The sequence below is a fragment of the Hesperophylax consimilis genome, chromosome 8 (genome assembly GCF_061612785.1).
Source record: "Hesperophylax consimilis isolate HC1 chromosome 8, BYU_Hcon_1.0, whole genome shotgun sequence".
NCBI lineage: Eukaryota > Metazoa > Arthropoda > Insecta > Trichoptera > Limnephilidae > Hesperophylax > Hesperophylax consimilis.
In genome coordinates this window covers 26,803,152-26,827,442 of record NC_142843.1, presented here as the reverse complement: position 1 = coordinate 26,827,442, position 24,291 = coordinate 26,803,152, and the positions used below count along the sequence as shown (strand labels likewise).

At 32.9% G+C, this 24,291-nt stretch overlaps 1 protein-coding gene across 14 annotated transcripts in view; it reads left to right on the top strand.

The window, feature by feature from the left end:
* Rbfox1 (RNA-binding Fox protein 1) overlaps positions 1 to 22,047 on the top strand; it is a 731,414-nt gene extending 709,367 nt beyond the window's left edge. For 9 of the 14 annotated variants that reach the window (XM_089634055.1, XM_089634056.1, XM_089634058.1 and 6 more), the window contains 9 exons: positions 2,185 to 2,277; positions 3,921 to 3,975; positions 5,667 to 5,687; positions 7,616 to 7,817; positions 11,125 to 11,182; positions 12,548 to 12,568; positions 15,389 to 15,534; positions 16,449 to 16,512; positions 18,288 to 22,047. In XM_089634055.1, the coding sequence (XP_089490181.1) occupies positions 2,185 to 2,277; positions 3,921 to 3,975; positions 5,667 to 5,687; positions 7,616 to 7,817; positions 11,125 to 11,182; positions 12,548 to 12,568; positions 15,389 to 15,534; positions 16,449 to 16,512; positions 18,288 to 18,332 (705 nt within the window). In that variant the 3' untranslated portion in view covers positions 18,333 to 22,047. Of the gene's footprint in view, positions 1 to 2,184; positions 2,278 to 3,920; positions 3,976 to 5,666; positions 5,688 to 6,663; positions 6,770 to 7,615; positions 7,818 to 11,124; positions 11,183 to 12,547; positions 12,569 to 15,388; positions 15,535 to 16,448; positions 16,513 to 18,287 lie in introns of all 14 variants that reach the window. The other 5 variants (XM_089634045.1, XM_089634052.1, XM_089634051.1 and 2 more) reach the window with 5 other exon arrangements.
* The last annotated feature ends 2,244 nt before the right edge of the window (positions 22,048 to 24,291 follow it).

The window sequence follows — 24,291 nt, the reverse complement described above, 5'->3', positions numbered from 1 at the left end:
ATGACTTTAAGTGTGATACTTATTCCTATTCACATTATATAACCTAATATTGCCTATTTTATCTTATAATTTCTTATTCTTAATAGTTTTCCGACCATTATCATATTGATTGGATTGTTTTGCTTAATGTTACCGCTTTCCTTGTGACATTTTGGTGGTCCACCTTTAGTAGTCCGTGCTCGTTTGATAATACAAATACCTTCAAATAGTTTTCAAATCTTCTACTTCTGATGTTTTCAGTAACACTGCTCCCAGTGTGAAATGCCTATTTCATTCATTTATTCTATTCGAATATGTATAATTTCGTCAATTAATCTCTTGCTCTATTTACATACGATCAACGTAGTTAATCAATTGTAATACTGCAAACTTAATAGACTTTAAAGTGGTGAGCTCTTTAATTATATCCCTTGTTTAAATTACTTTTATGACATTCTTATTAACTTCATAAAATCTATTTGCGCTCACCAGAAATTCAATTGCCTTTTACCCGAGAATTGAATTTAACCTTTAACTGATGTACATAGAAGTAACGCTAATTGAGGAAATTATATACGAGACAAGAATTTCTTTCTGTGACACCTGCATAGTATCAAGCAAAAACATTTCACATTTTGAAAATTTGTATTTACAATTGATTGGGGTTTTTGCACCTTAGACTTGAATGTTTTATTTTGGAACAGTCTCTGCCTTTTTGAATAGTTTCACTAAAGAAGACGACGTCTTCTAATTCTAATTCATTCACATGTAAATTATCCGAAAGGTATAATTTAAAGTAAAATTCCCTTCTGCCTTCACCTTGATTGATTAATTTGATATCCCTGTTGTCCTTTATTTGATACTAGGTATTAAATAAGTGAATTGCTCCTAGTTTTATAGACTTTATTTACATAATTCATTTACTGGAAGTAAAATAGGATGTGTGATAAAAGTGATTTATTTGGGTTAATATTCTTAGGATATTAATTTTAAAGAGTTGTGAAATGATTTTCGTTTACCTTATTTATTAAATGCATACTCATAGAAAATCCAGTAATTGATCACTTAATGCAACAATTAAAGTTTGATTGTATTTGATATCTCAGAAATTTAATGCTAATTTTTGGAGTTGTTTTTGCATCAAAATCTTTGATAGTAATTTAACTATTCTGGCATCCTCGACGCATGTCCGAGGATCTTCTTTGAGACTTGTGAACAGTGACAGTACTAAAATAATGTTAATACATATCTACCTACTATCTATCTATCTTGTGTAATGTGGCTCGACGTTTTCAGTGTAGTATATGTGACTCTGGCACCTAAATCTTGTACATAATTGAATGTGGCTTGGATCACAGCTTATGTAGTCTTATATCAGTTCTTGGCAAGTAATCTATTACATGATTTTACTTGCGTAATTAATACCTACATTCTGTTCATCTACATCAATATTATATATTTGGTAAAAGGAAGTGCTTATAATTTTATTGGTAATGCTATAATTAATCATCATCACTCTTTCTATAGTTAAATTAGCCGCTTAACACATTGTTATCAAGATATAGATTTTGCTAATAAACTATATGAATCGTGTAAGGTACAACATACCTGTTCTATTAATATGCCTTTCTCTCACACAGAATTAAACCCTTCACACTCTACTCTAGTCCAAGTTCATCAGTCATTAGTACATATTGTGGATGAAGATAAATGTTATTGATGTTCCATTGAATATTCCATGTTAGCCAAATAGGTGTTCTTGTTACTGTTACTGATAGATACACTTTCTCCCAGAGTCTACTTCTAATAGAATCTAATAATATCAGAGTGGCCCCCATAGTCAGGTTGTCTCTTTGGTCTGGTTGTTGTGTCCATTCATTGTTGATGACATCCTAGTCATGTGTAATACATGATGTATTCACATATGTAGTAAAGATGCAAACAATCAAACAAACAAACCCAGTAAACTCACAGCCAAGTCGGCTGATGTAAATGTGCAGTGGGGAAAGCAAGCACCTTGTTTATCATTTGTTTAATGTGTTTAGATCTCAAATGCTTATAAAATGTATCGTACGCTCAAAGTGCAATTTTTAAATACATGAAACCTCTCCGATACAATATGCGATGCATACATGTTAATTTTTGTTGCACGTTGTTTTTGAGCGACGCTGTTTTTAATGCATGTTTTGTCTGTCTTGCATGCAGGGATTCGGTTTTGTAACATTCGCAAATAGTGGTGATGCGGAGCGAGCACGAGAGAGACTTCACGGCACCGTGGTTGAGGGCAGAAAGATAGAGGTGTGCATGATCTCTATGATTTACCATCTGTGGTAGCACTTATTTAACTGTAACAAACAACTTCCTTTCCTTTCCTTCCCTGACAAACAGCCAACCTACCTACCTTCCCACCTGCTCTGTAGACCTGTGATCACCATCGCTTACTCGGTATTCTACCTATCCTACTAATTTACTGATCTGAGCTCGATGCGACTACAGATAGCAGATTACCCCTCCCGCCCACCATCCGTACCCCGTACACATTATATTATCTATTGCCCGGTCACGATAACTCTCAATTTAAATATCTATCATGTTGAAAGCCTCACATGTAGATTGTGACTTTACTTGTTAACGTGAATGCCCGCTCACTAAAGGTGACTTGGCATCCAAGTTCTACTTTTAATTTTCTTAAGTCAATTAAAACAAATCAACATTTGTGTTATCCCTTTACTCTCTAGACGGCCATATAAAGTGCCGGTCAAAAAAAGGTTGTGAGAGAGAGAGAGAGAGAGAGATTGTAGATCTTATACCACCGGAAGAATCGAGAGGTAAGAAGTTTTATTGTGAGCTCTCATGAAGTTAATTAATTCACCATGAGCCTTCTGCTTTAAACCCTTGCATTCCCCTTCGGGAAATACTTCAGTCAAATCATTCCTTTATTATCATTATCACTATCACTATCTAAGTATTCCTTTCTATTATTTACCCGTTGAAAGATCAGGTGAACTCTAATTTGCCGCTTTGTGTGATATTATATATTACCCAAGAATCCGCGTTAAATATCTTCCCCTCATCTTTCAACTGATATTTGTGAAAAATATGCTATTCCAAAGGTTCCAAATAATAGCCAATGTCAAACTCAACTATAATTTCAGCGGAAAATAACCATTAATGTAGTCCTCACAAAGAATATAACTTATATTTTATTTTATTTTGAGCCTTTGGATACGCTTGACGAAAATGTATGGAAAACGTATTCAAATGTTTCTCCAATATAAATCAATCACTTATAAAAATATTCACATTATTCTCTTCAAATTGAATTTTTGAATACATTACAATCTTGTAAATATATTTTTCATATTTCGAAAGCTTTACATTTGCTTTGTACAGATTTGTACCTAAAGTATTATGTTAGCAAATTGCAATTTAAACTTTCCACCGAGAATAACTGAATATTGTATGACTCTTTGATTTGTATACACATTTTCAATTACATTATGTTTACTTCTAAATCTGGGTTCGAGTCCCAGTTAACATAAACACCGATAAACAAAGACACTTTATGACTATCAATTTAAATTACAAATTACAAACAAATAGCAATTTATAAATCTTACAGTAAATGTTTTCTTTATAAAGTAAATTTTTTCGTTTTTGTCATAATTTCATGTATGTTTTCTTTTTTTTTGTGTAAATAGATAAATTTTTGAACTGACATTTAAATATGGTAAAAATAAAAATAAAACATTGCAATTATGTTACTAAATCTAATTTTGTACACATTTATTATTCCAAGAGTAAAATTTTCACCATTTACAGTGAGTTTTTGAGTGAGAAATTTGATGGAATTAATTAAAAGCAATAATTTTTTTTCAATTAGTATATTTTTTATCCTGTTTTTCCATTACCATTTCTCACACGCTCTTATCTTGTATTAGGTAAACAATGCTACAGCGAGAGTTCAAACCAAGAAGCCGACAACTGTCCCCAACGGTAAGAATTCATCTTTTGCAATACCTTTTTACAAGCTTCTGTTTTTATCTCATGTTGTTACAATATAATCTCTTCTACATACATTTCATTTGAATTCTTTACTTAATCTGTTCACAAAATCATACATTATTAATTTTTAATTGAAATTTGTTTTGTTTGTTTTATTTTAATCAACAATTGGCTACAAGCATGATAAAAATTGAAAATTTACAACTTTATTTTGTAGTTAGATTCACTTTCATTTAGGTACTTGTTTACTCTACTGACGCTACTCATTTTAACCAAAAATGCTTCCAATACTGCTTATGCAATTGATTATACAATTATTATTATTTATATCAATTGCGTATACAGGACAACTTTTCCATGATGCAAAATATCAAAGGATTGTATTTCATACAAAAGACATTTACAAGCAAAAAAATTCATGCCGTATTTCTGAGATACTGTAATCTTTTAAAAACAGAACTGCTCTGAATGGTGTAGGTGACAAAACTACCAGTAAATCATTGAGGGGGCAAGGAAGAAGCAAATGGATGACCCTATCAACCGTTCTTGTAATAGCTTTAGCCATGTTTGGTGACCAGATCTGAATAGCCAGATTCCTCCTATTCTCCTTCCCCTCCCCACTACCTTCAGCCTCACAAGATACCCTAATAGGGGATACCGTAGTATCACTGACACCAGATAGTTGAGAATAGTCCATTTTCTAGACAATTTGCAAGTAGTTTTAAAATTCCTATGGTACATTGTTCCTATTCCTATGTGAACTTTATTAACTTGTGTAATGTGTCTCTTCTCTCAAATGTCTTTCTATGTTTTGCATCAAGTACAAAGTCTCCGTGCGTATTGACTACAATATTATTAAAGTTCTAATCAGTGACGTCTCAGAAATGACACTTACCATTTATTATTTAACAATTATGTTTAACCTAATTTAAGTGCATTATTTTATTTGTACGCATTACTATCACACAACGCTATTTGTAACATACTTTTAATATTTTTTACCTCAACGCCATTATGTATGTTACGAGAGATATTCTGTGACATGTATTTCTGCTTTGTTTCACTGTAAGAGATGTTACTATAGCTAGCATTGTTTATTTTCTATATTCAGTATTACTGACTAGGAACGGAACAGTCTCTACATTGGGTGAGAGAGCCGTTTTATTCTAGACATAATCATTGATGTTGATTGTTGTATGTACATTGCATATATCGAGTAGACATGTCGTTGAATGCTAACCTGTGCTTACATATTCTTTCAAATGTCCCACTCTCTATTTGAATTTGTGCTAGTAATGTTATTTGATTTGTTTATTATTCCAGTAATTATTATTGTTCACAGCCATCGCAATCATATGCATAATTGTGTACCTTAAATGCTGCTTTCTTTATAAATGTTTTTTTTTATTCACTCTGAATGACGTCTTTCACGTTTGGCCGAGTTTTTATCGCTCAATTCCTTGAGTACGCTTTTTTAGTCTGTGTAGAGACTTAGTTATGCTAAATGTATTTTTTTTTCTTTTAGAATGTTCCATGTTTTGTATTTTATTTGATGGAACATAATCCTTGGTTTCTTTTCCCCGAGCTTTGGCAAACGGAGAGTGGGTTGCTTTCAATGGACATCACACAAGTGTTAGTTAATAACTTATAAATAAATGGTATTTTCTATTGTTTTGTTGCAGTGTGCGTGCAATGGCCCGAAGGTATGTGACCTTAAATATCATATTATTTAATTATTCGCTAGTAAGTTGGTTATGGAACTAGGCATATTGGATTGAAATATTGATGGCATGTTAAACTTTTGAGTGATTCTGCCATGAATGCAAGTAAATATTGTTTCACAGTAAAAGCTATAAATATATTAATGTTATCAGAAAAAGAGTATTTTCAATGGCAATCTATCGTATTGACTAAAATTCTTCTGGAATCAAATTTAGCGCTTCCTGTTATTCCTAGTTCGGATGTGAACATTTTTATCTGATTGATATTTTGATTTTCTAGTTTTGTGAAAATAATTTTTGAATAGAAGAATTATTATATACACACTGCAAGCCAACTACATAATATAAGTTTGAACAGTGAACATAATATAATGTACAAACCATAAATATATAGTTAATGGTACTGTCATGATCACTAGTTCTTCATAATCTGTATTGATAGTTCCTTGTTAGTCACTTTCTAATATTTTGTTAATGGAAGTAAAGCTTCCTTTGTTGAAACATCTTTGAGTGCAAGAAATATTTCTTATTATATTTACCAAATACCATTTCTAGAATTAGTTATATCCATTTATTTATTATTCAGGCTGTCTATGTGTAAATCATACAAGATGATTAGTTTTGCGAATGAAATTTTCCCTTAGTGTTTTGAATGAATATTGTAATCGAACTGACAATAACTTCTCACAGAATCAGGAACCCAAAATAAAGTGGAAACTGACAATATATATAAAGTTTTCACTAAATAACACAAGTTAATTAGTGTTGCCGTGATTGAATGTCACTGTCGGTGCTTATTCTGGGTTCCAGATTCGTCAGAAGCTGAAGGTGTCTGCGTGTACATGTGTGTGTCGTAGCCACAAGTATGGCCCGCAAGCAGGCAGGCCGTCCTAACGTTTAGGCGTGTTTGTTTGTGTTGTTCAGCACCGCGAGTGAATGTGTGTGTTGGTTGTGTCAGTAGGACTGAGGGTGTCGGGCGTGAGTTGGCCCTGGCTGGCGCCCCCGGCCCCTGCGCCGAGCCCGTCGCTGGTGCTCACCCCCCGCCACGCTGCCCAGCGCCGGAGGTACCCCTGAGTCCCCCTATATATATATATATATACTCGTACTACTGATTGTCTCCCGTAGTTTTCTCCTGATACACCTCAGTATAATGTATTGTCATTCGGGATTGCACAAGTTTTTCCTGTGTAATGTTGTTTCATGTTGGTCATCTTACTAATCTAATAATGCCTTTTTTTAGATTTACACTGCAGGACGTGATTTAAACGCGATAACGGGCCTCAATTGATGTTTTTTTTTGTTGTAACGAACTCCCTAAAGAGATAAACCGATAGAAGTGTGCTCTGGGAATATCCGGGTGCCCAATATTGCATAATTTTTATTTATGGCGAAATTGGACAAATACTTTCATATATCGAAATATTTTCTCTTGCAGAAAATCATTTTCATTGGCCTGTCTGGGAACTAATAGTCAAAAATTCTCACTTAAATTGGCGACATCAGTTTTCTTTTAAATCGGTATAGATCACACTTGTAGGGATTATCTGTTAAGTGAATGAAGTATTACTTAGCTCATCGCTGAACTAGTGTAAATGACTAAGTAGCGCCTGATGGGCCCAGTTATCGCTTTTAACACCGTCTTGGGTTTGTTCTCAATAATCATCTAATAGCTTTGTGTGCACGACTCGGCGGAGACTAGCATTTTAAATATTTTCATGTTTATATATTTTTTTACATACATACTTTACACACTCATCCGTATAATTTGAGCATGAGACAATTAATAGGTGAAGGGCCGACGATGCGTGATGCTTTCTCTGTATAAAGTTAAACCCGAATGCGGTCGTCCGAGTGGTGCAATGAAGCGAGAATGTGTTTGCATTGAGTGTGTGTGTGTGTTGCGCATGTAGCTGCGGCACTAAGGGGCGTAGCGATACAGAGGGGTAGGCATTTGCCTCTGGCGCGAGCCGCCGCCATGCAGCACTACCAGCCCGCCGCGCCCGCTCCCCCGCCCGCCCCTGCCCCCACGCCCGTGTCCGCCGCCACCGCCATGGCGCACGCCTTCGCTCGCCAGCAGCAGTCGCCGCTCTCCGCTGCCTTGCAGTATGCTCCGTAAGTATCCGCGCACCGTACCACATACACCTCCCTACACTCAAACACTCAGCTTGGGTGTTTAGGTGTTTTACACAAATTCAAATGTAACATTTTCACCAAATGGACAATCAGGATCATTTTACTTTTGAAAAGTCCCCGTTCAACACCGATTCTAGAAAATAAAACTTTGAAATATCAGTATTTAACTGAAGAATTCTCAGGAAAACATTAACAAATTTATATGGCCACCTGATTCTGCTGTTGAAAGTTCAGACTTTCTCCACTGTGGCTACTATATATTAACCAACATTTTACCCCATAAAAGAAAAATTAATTTTCTCCAAAAGTTAGCCCTCACTAATTAGTTTGCAAATGGCATTATGATTATGTTCAACCAACATGATTGGTTGGTAATTATTATTTACATTTTACAATAATATTATAAAATATAGAATTTTTATTGTTCTTCAACATTGTTGGATTACATATCAGATAATAGAAATAAGACAGATCTAATTTTTTTTTCTAATTTTCAACTATGCTCCACTCAAAATTACTACTATGTTTTTAAAAAAATGCCTCATCAATAAGTACAAATATTTAATAATCAATTAAAAATGTTTTTGAAATAATTACATATTTTAGTAAAGTTTTTTTTTCTCTGTGCATTATGCAATGAATTTTTTTTATGAAGCCAATGAAAATTTTTTTTTCATTATGAAGCCAACGAAAAATTAAATTAAATAATAATGAATAACTTTTTAAAATTTCCATTCAAATTAATATGAAATGTTGAGGAAAGGTGAATTCTTCATCTTATTTTAATAATATTTATAAACTAAATATTACAATAATATAACTCTAAATGTAATAAAATTAAATAATAATAGAATGAGTTGTTGTGGGTAAAATTTATAAAAATGTATATTTTATGTGCATTTAACAATGACTTTTTATGATGATATATCTATGTAGTCTTGTGATGGTCTCATAAAATTAATTAATTTTTAATTCAAATGTTGGTCCATGGATGACAACGATAAACATTAAAAAATGTGTATGAACAAAATAAACAATAGACGGGTGGCATTTTCTCATAAAAAAAATAGGGTTAAATACTACCTCAAGGCCAAGGTATTAGCCTGGGAGCCTGACGGATTTTGAGGTGTCAAGTGATAAGTCAGTGCTGTGCTATAATAGAGCAACGACAGTTTGTAAATAGCTGCAATTCTTGTTGATACTCGTTGTTACTGCTGATTTGTATATTGTTTTACCGCAAGCATATAAATAAACAGAGTGATTAGACTACTTTAAACTGTGAAGTTTAGCTCACTTTGTAATTTTACTGTTGGGCCCAGATCTCTACTCATATACATAAAATCTTCAGACGGGAAGCAACTGTATAAATATATATATATATAAATATAAATGAATGTTTCATTGTTTGTCCTTCTTACACGTCGAAATGGAGCGACCGATGGATGAGATTCTTTGCATAGGGATGGTTGGAGGACTAGGAAGTGACATAGGTTACTTTTCATTCCGGAAAAACATTTCATTCCCATGGGAAAATTCTTTGCACTGTAATTTCTCCCTAATACCACACAAGCGAAGCCGCGGGTAAAAGCTAGTTATTTAAGAAAATCAATAAATAAGTCATTTGTGTGTATTTACACATGAAATATTATTCCTTGGCTTTTACTAGTGTTTGCAGAGTAATTAAAACAGAGTACTAAAACTACGAAATCAAAAGCACTAAATAATAATAATAATAATAATAATAAATAATTCCAGAATGTGAATAAACAATTAAAAAAAAAAATTGACATACTTTTTGCTTGCCATTTAGAGATTTCTGCAGCGTGTCTATAGATATTGTAACGTCATTGGTGTTTTATATTTTGCTCTACATTCATACATCACCAATACAATCTACACAATTTTACTTGCCTCTAAAATATCAACTTTTTCCCATTTCCAAGGAAACTCAAAAGTGGCAAAAACCCTGTACACTTTTTATTTTATATACATAAACGACAATATTTTACGCTAATAAAAAGTAACTCTGGCATTCAGTAAACATAAAATGTAATTTGAAGTTTATATTAATATTGTTCTTTTCGTTGCGTGTGACAGAGGGCAAGTTTGAAATGTACACCATTTTTCATAATCCTTATTGATTAATAGTGAAGCGAATCAAAGAGATTTCAATGAAGAATTCATACCCATTTAGCTTCAACCAAATAGATTTCACAACATGCATGAAAAACGAACATTATGATTTTTTAATGAATATGCAAATGCTTTTGAAAGTCTCCGATAGAACGCTAAATAATCAGCAATAGTTTTTTTTTTAAATATTTTCTTTGATTTCATGTAAATACCATGAAAGTAATAATATTGCCTTGTTGCATTCAAGTTTCGGCATGCATTGAGAATGCAAACTATTGTGTACCTAGATCTAATAAATGTCCATCACTAATTTATTGTTGTTTTGAGTGATGAATTTAACGGTTTTTTTTATTAATGCTTTTAATTTAATTTAATGCATATTTGATGGATGTATATTATTTGGTTTATACTGCAGTTATGTTTGTGTAATATAGAATACTGCATACAACTTTTTAAACACCTTTATCATAAAATAAATCTATATCAATGATTCTTGATTATGGATGATTATTGTCAAACTGTCGGTAAATCATCATCTATGAATTTATTCCTGCATTCAAACATTACTTATTCTTGTGAGTGATCTATTTTAAATATATATATTTTTTAATTTTTCAATTGTTAACCTGTTAACCGGGGAGTTCAGTTTTGAATTACGCAGCATATAACGGGTGCGAACTCCTTCACTAGGACGTATCAATATGTCACGCCCGGTGGACGTAATTTTATATTTCATTTTTTTTTTATTTATGCATCAAAAAAAGTGAAAACATCGAATTAAAGAAATAGAATATTTACAAACAATTATAAAGATTACAAAAAATATAAAAAAGGTTATAATTACAGAACAATAAATAAAAGCACACAGATAAAAGAGAAACATTGAATTTAAAAAATTAAAATATTTAAAAATTAAAAACTCAATTTCCGTGTGATATGCTCAGAAATATACGTCCCGCTCGTTCCCGGGCGCAACATATATTTCAAGGACATATTCATACGTCCTACCCGTACCCGATACTGTTTACGTTTGACGTATTTATACGTCCCGCCCGGTTAACAGGTTAAGTGACATCTATGATTCCATTATAAAGCTAAAATCTTGAAACTTATTGGTGGGTTTTTGATGCATTTGTGATTTTTCTGCCCACAGCATGTTCTATGACCCCTTCTTTGCGGCTGCAGCGGCTGACCCAAATTACAGACTTCAGGTAACATTTACAGTTTAATATGTTTATATGTAGCTTTATAATAGCGTACTATTTTTCATTGTTTGATTCCATAGATTCGGAAGAAGGTCGTCTACGGCCACTTACATTCCCATAAAAGATTCAACAAACTATTATACTACATATTTATAATTTTTTTCTCATTTAAGTACTAAATTGTCATTTAAATTCCTTTGGAGGAAATTACTAGCTTTGTGATGGAACATTATTCGTAATTGAAACACTGTAACTTTGAATAGGTAGGTACATACATTTATTTGCTATCTTTACTAATTAGATTCTTATACACTGGTTCAATGTTGGTATGGTAAAGCCGGCCTTAATCCTAGTTTAAGGGCGTGTTAACCATACAAACGCCGTGATAATAGATATGATTAGTGTTTTTCACACCCAAAAATATGATTGTGATTAATTTTTAGGGTTTTATACCTTGTTTATCAGGGCTGATGTGTAATGTGTATTACGTAGCAATGTGTAATCTCGATAAGTTTTTCACTGTTCCAACCTTAGACAGCGCGTTATATTTACACCGTGTATATAAATAAGGGGGTATACCTGTAATGTGATGTACTCAAAGTGAGTGTTTCATTGAATGATTGTTAAAGCTTATTTGAAGTGTGCAAACTTCTGTCTTTTCCAATTCATATCAGTTTGTTGAATATTTTATTTAAACACCTATGAATAGCATCCATTGGCGTTAACTCACAAAATACTTATGTAACAACTATCAACCATCATACCACACAACACAGCACACGATAATTTAAGGTAAAATGCCTTTAATAATATTTTTATCACAGTTTTATGTTATTTTAAAAATTTATTCTGTTATGGTCAATCCATTATTAATCAGATAGCAAAATGATAACACGGGTTGAGAAATTCACCCTTAAAGGCACACACAATACAAATTTGGTTAAGCTTTTATCAATGAAAGATTAATTTTCAAAATGATGATAGTAAATTAATAACACTGTAATTTGTCTAAATCACAACATGCAATGTACACAACATGATTATTTAGCATGTGACATACATAATATAATTATATACATACAATTTTCCAATTGCATTCAGTTGCAGGTTTGTTGTTGAACATTCCAATTGGCCCACAGACATGCAAGAACTTTATTCGTATTTCAATCAAATTTACTTAAAAGGAAGTTCAGTAATTATAGTAAATTTGCAACAGATATGAATGTATTCTCGTTATTGTTTGTCAGGCCTTCCACAATGTGAGGTTAAGTTACTTATTGTGTTAAGTTGTTAACGAGTTGTTAGGAGGTCTGTTTCCCCATTATGTTAAAGCGTATATCATTTTTTGGAGCATAATAATTCTTGTTGCAGGCCAGCAAACCCGTCGTGGAGGTAACGCCATCCCTAAGATTTGTTTGCTAATGCTTTCATTTTGAATCATGCTTTCTTACCTGTAGATATTGTGCCGAGGTTATGTGTTGATACGAGTAATGTAAATGCGTTGTTCCGCATACATATAGCTACCTACTGTATTGGCAACGCACACCTTTATTCACTTCCATTTGAGGTTCTGTTGGATCTTTTTGTGGGGTTTTTCTATTTTCATTGATTATGTGCTTCTTTGTGACTCGGTGGTACACCATTTTCTATTGTGACTAAACTGGTTGTTTGTCTTTGTTTTACACTCGGATGCATCGATACAGCGGCACATCTGATCTCTTGAGACAAAAACATGTAGTGTCTCCGGCAGTGGCGTGCACTGACTTTTTTCCAATCTTCGCTATTTTCCAGAACAAAAAGTTTTAGTTATTTTTATACATGAAAAGAAATTATTCTTTTTCTAACCAATTTTTGTTTAGAAGTAAACTGAATATAGAATTTTCTTCAGGTCGCCGGCTTTTCTTTTAATTTTCATCCCATAAAAATATAAATATATATATTTGAAAAAACATTTTTCTGGTATAAAAATAACATCCGTAAAGTTTTTATTCTGGAAAATGGCGAAAATTGGAATTAAAGTCACTACAAGTTATTGCTTCATAGTATAGTCTCTTGTAGATTTACAAGTATTACTAACCTTTTAATATTTACCCACTTTATTGAAATATCCAAAAATCAGCAAATCATCATGTATGTAGGTTTGAGAGTATAATATTAATAAATCTATTCTATTATTCACTTTGGATATGACAACAATGGATGTTGAAGTATAATCTATCTAATATGAAACGGTATTATATTAATATCTCTAATTCTTTTTGATACTTCAAACTACCTTTAAAAAAACTTAGTTAAAATACCGAAAAAAAAAATTAATACTGTAAAATTATATCTGAACACCTAGTATTGAAGGTAAAATTAGTTACCAATAATGGTGCATATTTTTGATAGATAGAATCACGGTTAAGATTGTGTTTGGTTGTTCTCCTACAGGAATCATTGTTTGAATTTAAATATCCACTTAATGTAAAATCTTCTTTGAACAAATATTATTCTAATGCATGCAGTATTTATTGAAAATCGGGAAATTTATTGCTTTATTCATTACAAGTGTTTGAAATTTTTTAATTATGGATCAGCATGCCTAGACCGTCACAATAACAGTAATTTCTTTGAAACTTGCCTATGGAAGTCGACAAGCTTACTTTCAGACCATGTTGTTTGTAATCTTTATGTCGAATTGTGCTGTGAACTCGAAAGAAGATTAAATAAACATTTCTTGAATAAACCTGAAAACGTGTGACCCTGTGAGTATTATATTGTCAATAATTACATATTTTAAGTGTGCGCAAGATTGTGTGTATGTTTTTTTTACACCTTTCAATGTGACTAGATTTGTGTGTTTTTGTTCTAAGGGAACGAACTCTTTAAAAGCAGGATGCCAGCTTCTAGAATTTTTTTCTGTAATCCAGATAACCCTAGGCCTACCTTCACATTAAGATGGCTGCTAATATTACACATCACTATGCAACTGTTGCATGCATGTGGGTATTTTCTCTGCAGTGAAAAGGTTTGATTAAACGACTAATCCTCTAAAGGGCGGTGCTACACTTAAATTAAGTAATACAAATTTAAAGAGTACAATGAAATGTGATGAGGTTCTTCAAGGAACTGAAAACCTCTTCATTATAATAAGGTTACAAAAATTGATTTGGCGAAGCGTTAATGATTGTACATTATTCCACTGGATTTCTGTCACCGTAAAGAAGGCAACCTGCTTTTTATGCAATCTTACCCTAAAATGCATTACATTATAATTTTAAGCAAATCATTATATTGGATGTTGGAGCCATCCACTTCACAGATGACGGACCTCGGCTCTTGTTAAATCTACATTTAACCAATCAAAATTTATAATTTAATCGGAAACTAAATTTTGTTATTCGCATGCATCTTAAAATTTTATTCAATTATATAATTTATTTTGTAAACATTAATTATAATAAAATAAATAATAGTGAAAAACTATTGGAGTACAGTTATAAATTGTTTAAAAATTTCAGCATAAACGTGCAACCAACTTAACCTCAAAATTTCTTCTACATGAAGATGGTGTTTGTATTAATTTCTTCATTCATATGACACTGTCCTTTTGTCTTGACTATTAAATTACAGGATTATTAGGTGCAATTATAAGACTATTGTAACTAAAGTAAACAATATATTTCAAAATTAATGTCAAATAAAATACATATCGTCAGATTTCTATGAAAACTTTTGTATCCATTTTATTTAAATTTTCAACAAATCGCGTAACATTTCTTGCTTTTAATTTTTTTTACCGTTTGTTAATTTATGGTAGATATTAATTATATCTCCGAATTATAAATGACTTCTGTGTTTTATCTCATCTAACTTGTAAAGTTTTTACTTTTATTTTCTTCCACCACGGAGTGATGTTTTTAGCTGTCTTTGGTGACCAGATCTGAATAGCTAAGTACTTTCCAACCATCTTCTGCACTTCCTTTCAACCTCATAGTACCTCAAATTGGAGATAGTCCCACTGGCTTCTTGCAGATATCATAGGACGAGATAAAGAAATTTTTCATACTCAGCTGGCGATATCATCACTATTTCTAAATTGAACAATATCTTATGATAGTAAACTACTGTATTTATATTGTACTGGCCTTACAATAGCACAAGATTCAAGAATGGATGAGGGTATATCAACAACGATCTGACGGGTGAGTGTTGTATTGTGCATTGCAGGTGGCGGCAGCCGCTTCGCCCCTGCTGAAGGCCCCGCTGGGTGCTACCCCCGCCGGGCTGACGGCGGCCTCCTACTCCACAGCAGCCAGGGCTGCGTATACCACGGCGCAACCCCTTGCTGGATACGCAGTGCCAGGGTACGTTGGGTAACAAAAACAACATTTATTTTATCTCTGTAGCAATTTTCAGATGTGTTTTTTTAATTTATTTTTTATTAATCATAAATACATAGTTACATACAGATAATATTTTTTTGTAAAAACCACCTAACCAGGCTGAGCCTGTTTCGAAGTGGCAGAAATTTAATCTAATTTTTATATTTTAACCTCTGGAAAACTGTTTGTGCACCAGTGACAAGAATTTTTCTCCGCCGAAAAATCGTTTGTACGCTGCTGTCATTGGAATTTCGCCCTAGCTGGAATGTTTTGACATGCGATTTAAATCTGTATGCCATGAGAAGTACATACATATTTTTTATTAGAATTGCTTGCGCTTGAAACACTGAGTTCATTTTTGATTTAATTTTTTATTTCCCTCAAAAAGGGTTTGGTGTTCCAAAGGTTAAAGCAGATGAGATGAAAGAAAGAAATAGCAGAGAAATGAAAAAAATATATAAAAAATGCTTGGTCCAGATATTAGCAACACAACATGCATTGCCACAAAGGTTGAAACATTAACATAATATGTGAATCGCGCTAACAAGACTAATAACCACACCCACTGCTACATTTTAATTTTTGTACATTAGGGTGTGTCAATTTTTTTCAACTTACGAATTCAGATATGCATGATATTTCAAAAGTGCGTTTTGATTCTATAATTCGGCCCTAGCGATGTCGAAAAACTAACATTGACAGTTGATATTGATATACTACCGATATTGTTTAATTTTCAATGTGGTCGTGCTAGGCCCCCAGTGGGTAGTTAATCTTTTCTAATTCCACACTCTACTTACTCATCAATACACGCATTCATTGTTGTAAAAACTTTTAACACCACTGGAGGATATAAAATTTATGTAGTTATGTTTATTATTTTTTTATTGTTTATGTGATTCCAGGTACGGTCGGGAGTATGCTGACCCCTACCTTAGCCACGGGATAGGACCTGTTGCAGGCTACGGGGTAATTTGTCACAGAACATTCTCATATTCCCTTTCATATTCTTTGTACATCTTTACATATTAAGCAATATTAATTTCAACCTGCCCCATGTAAATTTTTCCCATGAAAACTTGAATGACCTATACAGTGAATTCTTTATCGATCGTTCCCTGAATAATTGCTTTCCTGCATTTGTCGTTTATTTCTTCCAGTCCCGAATTAATATCATACCAAACTCGCAAAAATAGATTGCATCGATCGTTCCTCTATGTATTGTTTTACCGCATTGATTGTTTAAAGAGATCCCTGAGGCGTATGCGTGGTAAAACCATGTATGATCGTGTGAGGGATGTGGAGATCCGCAAAGAATGCAAGGCTGATGTAAACGTAATGAGTAAGACCAAGAAAGGGACGCTTAGATGGTTTGGGTATGTAGAGCGAATAAGCGAAGAAAGGAGTGTAAGGAGAATATACGATGCAAATGTGAATGGTAGCAGAAGTCGGGGACGCCCGAGGAAGACATGGCACGACCAAGTGAATCAGATACTCGAGTCGGGCCATGTCAAGAGTCAGAATAATAGAAGAGTATGTATGAGACGATGTATGAATGTGAATGAGGCAAGGAGTGTGTGCCAAGACCGAGTTGTTTGGCGGTCCGTCCTCTGCCTACCCATGCGGAGAAACGGCGGGATGGTTAGTTAGTTAGTTTGTTTAAAGCACGCACTGTACCAAATATTTACCTCGATCGATCGTTTTTCAAAAGGTGAACACACAAACCATATTTTGTAGCTAAATGTTTGGTTTCAATTAACTACTCATAACGAGTAACCCAAACGGTACTCATAAACAATTAGTGGAACATTTGAAATTTTTGATAATAATCATTGGTTGTCGTTATGTCTTGCGGCGTCACACATGGCGGTGCACGGGTGCAATCTTTCTACCGGGAAACTTTGAAAACTAGAAAGATGCATTGATTTAAAAGGGCGAGTCCTGCCACAACAAGAAAGGGTCGAAAGAGAGGATCTCCGTGTTGTTTTGCAACTGACATACGCGAACCCCTCACACATTGGCAAGTCGCTGAAGCCTATGTAGGAGTTTTAACAATATGAAAACTTCTATGAACATTTAAAATTTGTTTTTAACGGATCTTAATACGGCAATGGGCATTAAACAACAAAATATTTTATTAACTGTGCAGCTCACCCAAGTGATACGACATTTATGTGAATGTATCATTTTTCTATATTCCTGCATCCATTGTTTTCCCACATTCACCATTTTTTTCAAAAAATGATAGGTAGAGATTTCGCTGGGTGTAATTGTATGATTTTTATAAATTATTTTTTTTATTAACCTCATGGTGATTAATTTTTGGGGCATTATGCCGTGTTGTGCTTCCTACTTCTTTAGCCAATGTTTCGGACAGCATTACAGTGTCCATTATCAGAGCAGATGTGTATTGTGTAACGAAGATTTTGGTGAAGTGTGTGCTTATGTATGTGTGATGATAGACACTGTAATGCTTTTCGAAACGTTGGTTAAAGAAGGAGGTAACAAAACACGGCATAATACCACAAAAATAAATCACTACTATACTTTTGGTGGTGAAAATCTCAAGTCATACATAACTGAGGTCAAGTTTATTTAAATGATTCTTCCATTTCAAATAGCCATTATTGTAATCAGTGTTCTGCTGGCTGCCCAGCAATTATGAATACTCTAGCGTTTTATATATTAATTGGTTTAAAAATGTGTGTATAATATTGTAATGTATTGCGATTGTGTGATTTCAGGCTACAGTATACAGAAGCGGATACAACAGATTCACCCCTTATTGAAGACTTCCAAATATGCCAAAAAATATCAAAATCCATGACTAAAATAGATGATTAAGTCTGTTTAAAGAACTTGTATTTTCATCTGTAAAGATGCCTGTTGAATGAATAAAAAATATATTTTACATAATCTTAATCCACGGTACAAATTGAAGCAGATCAGAGGTTATTCGTACAATGTATGGACATAACTATTGAGAAGTTAATGTGGATTTGCTACTGTTGATGCAATCAGTTCAAGGACATTTCATCAATATCGACATCTACACTGATTCTGTTACCAAGCAATGGTACTGCGGCTTGCGGTGAGGACAACCTGACAACTGACCACCGATCACCGGCCTCGGTATCAAAAGTCTTCAAGTGTTTATGAAATGTTCTTGGAGCTGCATCAGCTGTTGTTCATATTTTATACCAAAGTGATTACTAATGACATTTTAATTTAACAGCTTGCACAACCGTTGGCAGCTAGGAGCAGTGCGCTAGCTTATTGTATTATAAAGTACACTTGTAATCAATACACAAAACTTTGTAAAATTGATTTAGATATAGTCTGGTAATTTCAATTGTTACATTAAGAGTTTAATTTAGGCTTTATTTTAATTTTGTCATGGTTTCATTAATCATGTTCCTTTTGTTATTTTACAGTTTACAGTTCATTGATCATAATATTATTATTACCATCAAAATTCAAATTGATTATTTTTTATCAACAATTAATAAATTTTTTATGTATTTCTTTTTCAAACATGAGTTTAAAATAAAAAGTAATTATCAGCCTTTCAATATGCTATTTTAAGTTTAAATAGATGTTAAAACTAATTTATAATATCTGTCCCTTGTTTAGGGATTCGACATATCGGTTCTATTACATAGACATGTAGGAATAAATTAACATAAACATAATGTATCCATTCTTTTATAGATCTTTCTCAATGTGAGTTATTCTAGGCTACTTTAGAATTGACCCCAAAGCAACCGACAGCTTAAAATACTCCTGATTTGGTGCTCTCCTCTCCTCGTTTGTCAACCAGAAGTACACATGTGTGATGGAATAAATCATTGTTTGCCTTTGTTTACCTTTGTGGAGATTCTTAATTAAGTGCGAGAGTAAATCAACCAACAGCTTGGAATACTTTTGATTTGGTGCTCTCCTCTTCATTGTCCCCCAGAAGCACACTTGCAATAAATTCTTACCGTTACCCTTGTGTAGATTCTCGGTTTAGTTTGAGATTTAAGCAACCGATAGCTTGGAATTCTCTTGGTTTAGTGCTCTCCTCTCCATTTTTCCCCAGAAGCACACTTGCAATGAATTCTTACCGTTACCCTTGTGTAGATTCTCGGTTTAGTTTGAGAGTAAAGCAACCGATAGCTTGGAATACTTTTGATTTGGTGCTCTCCTCTCCATTGTGCACCCCAAAAACACACTTGCAATGAATTCTTGTCGTTACCCTTGTGTAGATTCTCGGTTTAGTTTGAGAGTAAAGCAACCGATAGCTTGTAATTCTTCTATTATTTGGTGCTCTCTTCTATTGTCCCCCAGAAACACACTTGTAATGAATTATGACATTTACCATTATCATTGTGGTTAGTTTGAGAGTAAAGCAACCTCCAGATTAATTAATTAAGCCTCTTGAAGCACAATTCTGCCATTCTGTTACTTGTGTGCTGATTCTTGATCTATTAAGAGAGTTTTACTGTAGGATTATTAATTTCAAGAGAATTTTCTTATATGCTGGTGAATGCCAAAAATGTATAATAATGTTATAATTTGAAATTACTCTTTATCATCACACATAAGAGTTTTATTATTATTTTTACAATGTGATTAAAATTCGAACAATGCATCATCTTTATAATACTCTGAAAAAATACTGGTAATATAATACGAATTTGTCTTTTTGGACATGTGTATATAAAATATAATAGAATTAATGTTCGTTGTTCTATATTTATGTTTTAATCATGATTTTGATAGTCGGTGTTTGAAATGATACGTATCAATACTCAAAGTTGTGAATTACCAAGTGAATGTAAAAAGATTTTATGTTTAGAAACTTGCACATTGTAACTCGTTATTCAAATATGATTTAAGGTTTGTTTTAGTTAAGTAACCCCTATTACTAAATTATCTTGCATTTGGTTTGGTATCTGGAAGCTTGTGGAGGATATCCCTGATACGGTCGGTAATTAAAGTGACATATCCAGTAAAGTATAACGTAGTTTGAAACGTATCTTCGTAAGTGTATTTTTTTAAATAAATACGCCAACATAATTTTGATAGTAACAGGGATTGTATAGAGAAATAAACAAATGCTTAAGATAGTTGATAGGCCCCATTGATTGGCAAACAGTATCTCTATATCGTTCCATGACTAAATGTAATCTCTCTAAAACGGTGTCATATTAGTGAGTGAATTAATGATATTCTTTTCGACCAATGTGGATGCTGGAATTAAAGTGTGTTAGAGTAAATAAGTATAATTTTAAAAATTTCATCTTTATTTTTGAAAACCGTATAAATTGTCATAATTGTTAGTTTTCTACATTCTATCAGATCCATGTATAATTATTATAATAGTTATATTACATCATTTTCATTGAAAACATTACCAACCATTTTGATTTTGATTAATTTTATCATGATATTATTATGTACCCATATCATTTTAGCCCGCCTACCTTCATAATACTAGTATTATTTCGTTGTGTTCTGATTCTGATTATCTACCTGTTCCCTGTCAATCATTTTAACCAGTATTCTATGTGCTCAATTGAAATGTTAAATTATCAATCATTTTAATGTAATAATACACAAAGCATTGAGAATAAAAGTCTTCCGTTTTGCACAAGATGATTTTTAGCACAAAATTCTCAGCACAAATTGTAATGTGTATTCTATTTTTATTTAAATAAGTTTCATATTTATACCTACAAATTATGTATGTTTATAGAACAAGTCTAGAATTTCAATGCTCTTTATAACAATCTCTTTTGTGATTCAAACAAAACTAATAATGGTGTTTAAGGTGCACCAAGCGCAAACTTGTTTGTATGCAGTTTGGCTAAACACATAGAATATTCATTTATGAACAAATAAGTGCACTACCAACCGTCATATGTTATGTAAACATTTTGGAAACAAATAAACAGGGCCGGCACTAGTAAAATCCTCAAGGGCGCTGTATGGATTAGGTGTTTGGCACTGTTGGCTCCTTGGCAAGTCCGCGCCCAGAGCAGACTACTCCAATTGTGCCCTCCCAGGACTGGCCCTGCAAATAAATACTCACATTGAACTAAATCTTTGCCACTTGAACAACTACAGACTTAAGTTAGTTTTGTTTGACTAATGTTAATGAAGAAATGCTTCTTTGGTTTTATTTGACTCTTTAATGTAACCAAAGAAAGATTTGAATTATTAACCCTGACTTGTTAAAGTAAGTATTAAAATACTTTAAATAATGAATGGACTTTTGCTTCGTTTATTATAATTTCACTGGTTTTTTTTTTGTATATTTGTACTATAATATCAATTGTGCACAAAAAGATATTAACGCACATTTAATCCCACGACATTTGTTTCCACACACATCATTAATGCATTGAGGTTGGTAGTGTATGTACAAATATCATTCATTTTATTGTCTTCATTATTTACATGTTGGATTCTCACAATGTACTCATTTACATTAATAAATTTAAGAAAAAGGTTGATACACATGTTCTTTTTATTTATTTCCCATACCTGAGTTTTTCCCCTACTATCAATTAAATAGTATTTATGAATTCTATCTCCACTAAGCCAAAATCTTGTAGATAATCAAATAGTATTTACAAATTTCATCTCAACTAAGCCCAAATCTCGTAGATAATTAAATGGTATTTATAAATTTTATTTTGTCTCCACTAAACCCAAGTCTCGTTGATAATGAAGTGGTATTTATATATTTTATCTCCACTAAACTTAAATCTCGTAAATAATTAAATGGTATTTATAATTTTTTTCTCAACTAAGCCCAAATCTTGTAGATAATTAAATAGTATTCATAAATTTTATCTCAACTGAGCCCAAATCTCGTAGATAATTAAATGGTATTTATCAGTTTTATTTCCACAAAGTCCAAATCTCATAGATAATTTTTAAAGTAATGTTATGAAACCTTAACATTTATGGTTATGTCATATGACTGAGAATGAAAATCTTAAATTGTATCAGGCTGTCAGATTCTCAAAAATATAGCAGGTATTTTACATAGATTAATTATGGATTCGTTAAAGAAAAGTTTAGTGTCACCTAATTTTCTGTTTCCGGATGTTATGATTGAATATATTTTATGTGTTTATAAAAATAATATACAACTTCTTAAATTTTGCTGAAAAATCACTCAAGACGCACGTTTACCAAGCTTGGGATTTTTTTGCCAAGCCACACAAGAATCCTACTTCCAGTGTGACTGAGGCATAAATAAACCACTCACGACTGGGTGATATTGAGAGTCAGAAATAAGTGGGGGAGGGGAAGAGCAAGGTTGGGAAGTACCTGGCTATTCGGATTTGGTGCTCGAGAGGGGTCTCCGCATTGCTTAGGTAACAACATTATTAAGATCTTTATTAACCCTTACCACTCCTTTGTCGAGTGCCAGCCGACATCACTATTTGTACGCTACAACTCAGTTGTCGGCCGACAAGATAAGACGTGGGCGCTCGGTGTATTTTAAATTCACATTTAAATTCACATTTTCATAAGATTTTGACTGTTTTCCGTTTTTATTTTACCATAAAAATGGCGGGAACTTTGCGTGGTATGGCATCTGAATACCAAGTGTTTTCGGAAGATGAATCTTATGAATGTGACAGTGAGTACGAGCCTGTTGCTTGTGATTTTGAAGATCCTGATGATGATAGTGTTAACAGCACAGAAAATAACAATGATAATGATGACAGTACAACAAATTAATGTCGAAAGTCACGAAACAGTTTGGTTTTGTGAGACCTATTCCAGAAAACCTGGTTTGCATCCTGGAGAATGTTTTAAAAAGTACCGTACTATGGAAAAATATAAGTAGTCCATAATTTTTTCTGTAAACTGTTTTTTATTTGAAGAATAAATCATAACAAATGAATTTTTAACATTTTTTTTGTACCTGCCTATCAATAAATGAATATTTTGCTGTTATTTAACCCATTGGCCTCAAACGACGCCGTCCTGGCGTGTGTACGGCGATGTGTCTTAAAATCAAACGACGCCGTCCTGGCGGGTCTGATGTCTGTCGGATTAAAAACGAAAAAGGGATACATTATTGACATATGTGTTTAAAATTTTGAATGCCAATCGCTCTGTAGATAATTAAGCATTTATTTCATAGTAATTGGCAGGACTCTGTTGGTACAATTTTTTCCCGATATTTACGATTGAAATTTTGTTATATTTCAGCTTCATTGAATTATTTCAAAATGGCGTGTGGTTCGGGAATTGACAAGCTTGTTCGTAAAACGCATGGTGGGCTACTAACAAGAGCCCAAATAGCAAAAAATATATATTATGGTAATAGGTATGATTAATGTACAACTTTTCTTAATCCAATTATAAAAAAATGAAGAAAAAAAATGGTTTTTGAAAAAAAAAAATTTCTTATCCTCGTTTAATCATATTATTATTTTTTTTTTAAACAATGCATATATTTTTTACATACCTTGATTCAATGCACAAGTAAATTTAAAAAGATTGTTTCGTTCGCATGTTTAGTTTAAAAGTTATGCAAGATTTAGTACACCACTGCACTTTTAACTTTTGGTACAAAATTAATTCGGATGTGAAGGATCATTTTTTAGCCAAACAATTCGGAGGCCAATGGGTTAAATTAGAGTTGGCTGACAAAAAATATTAAAAAATAATGGAGTGGTAAGGGTTAAATGCTTGGTAAAGTGGCAATGACGACCTTGAATGGGAACTACAAATCAA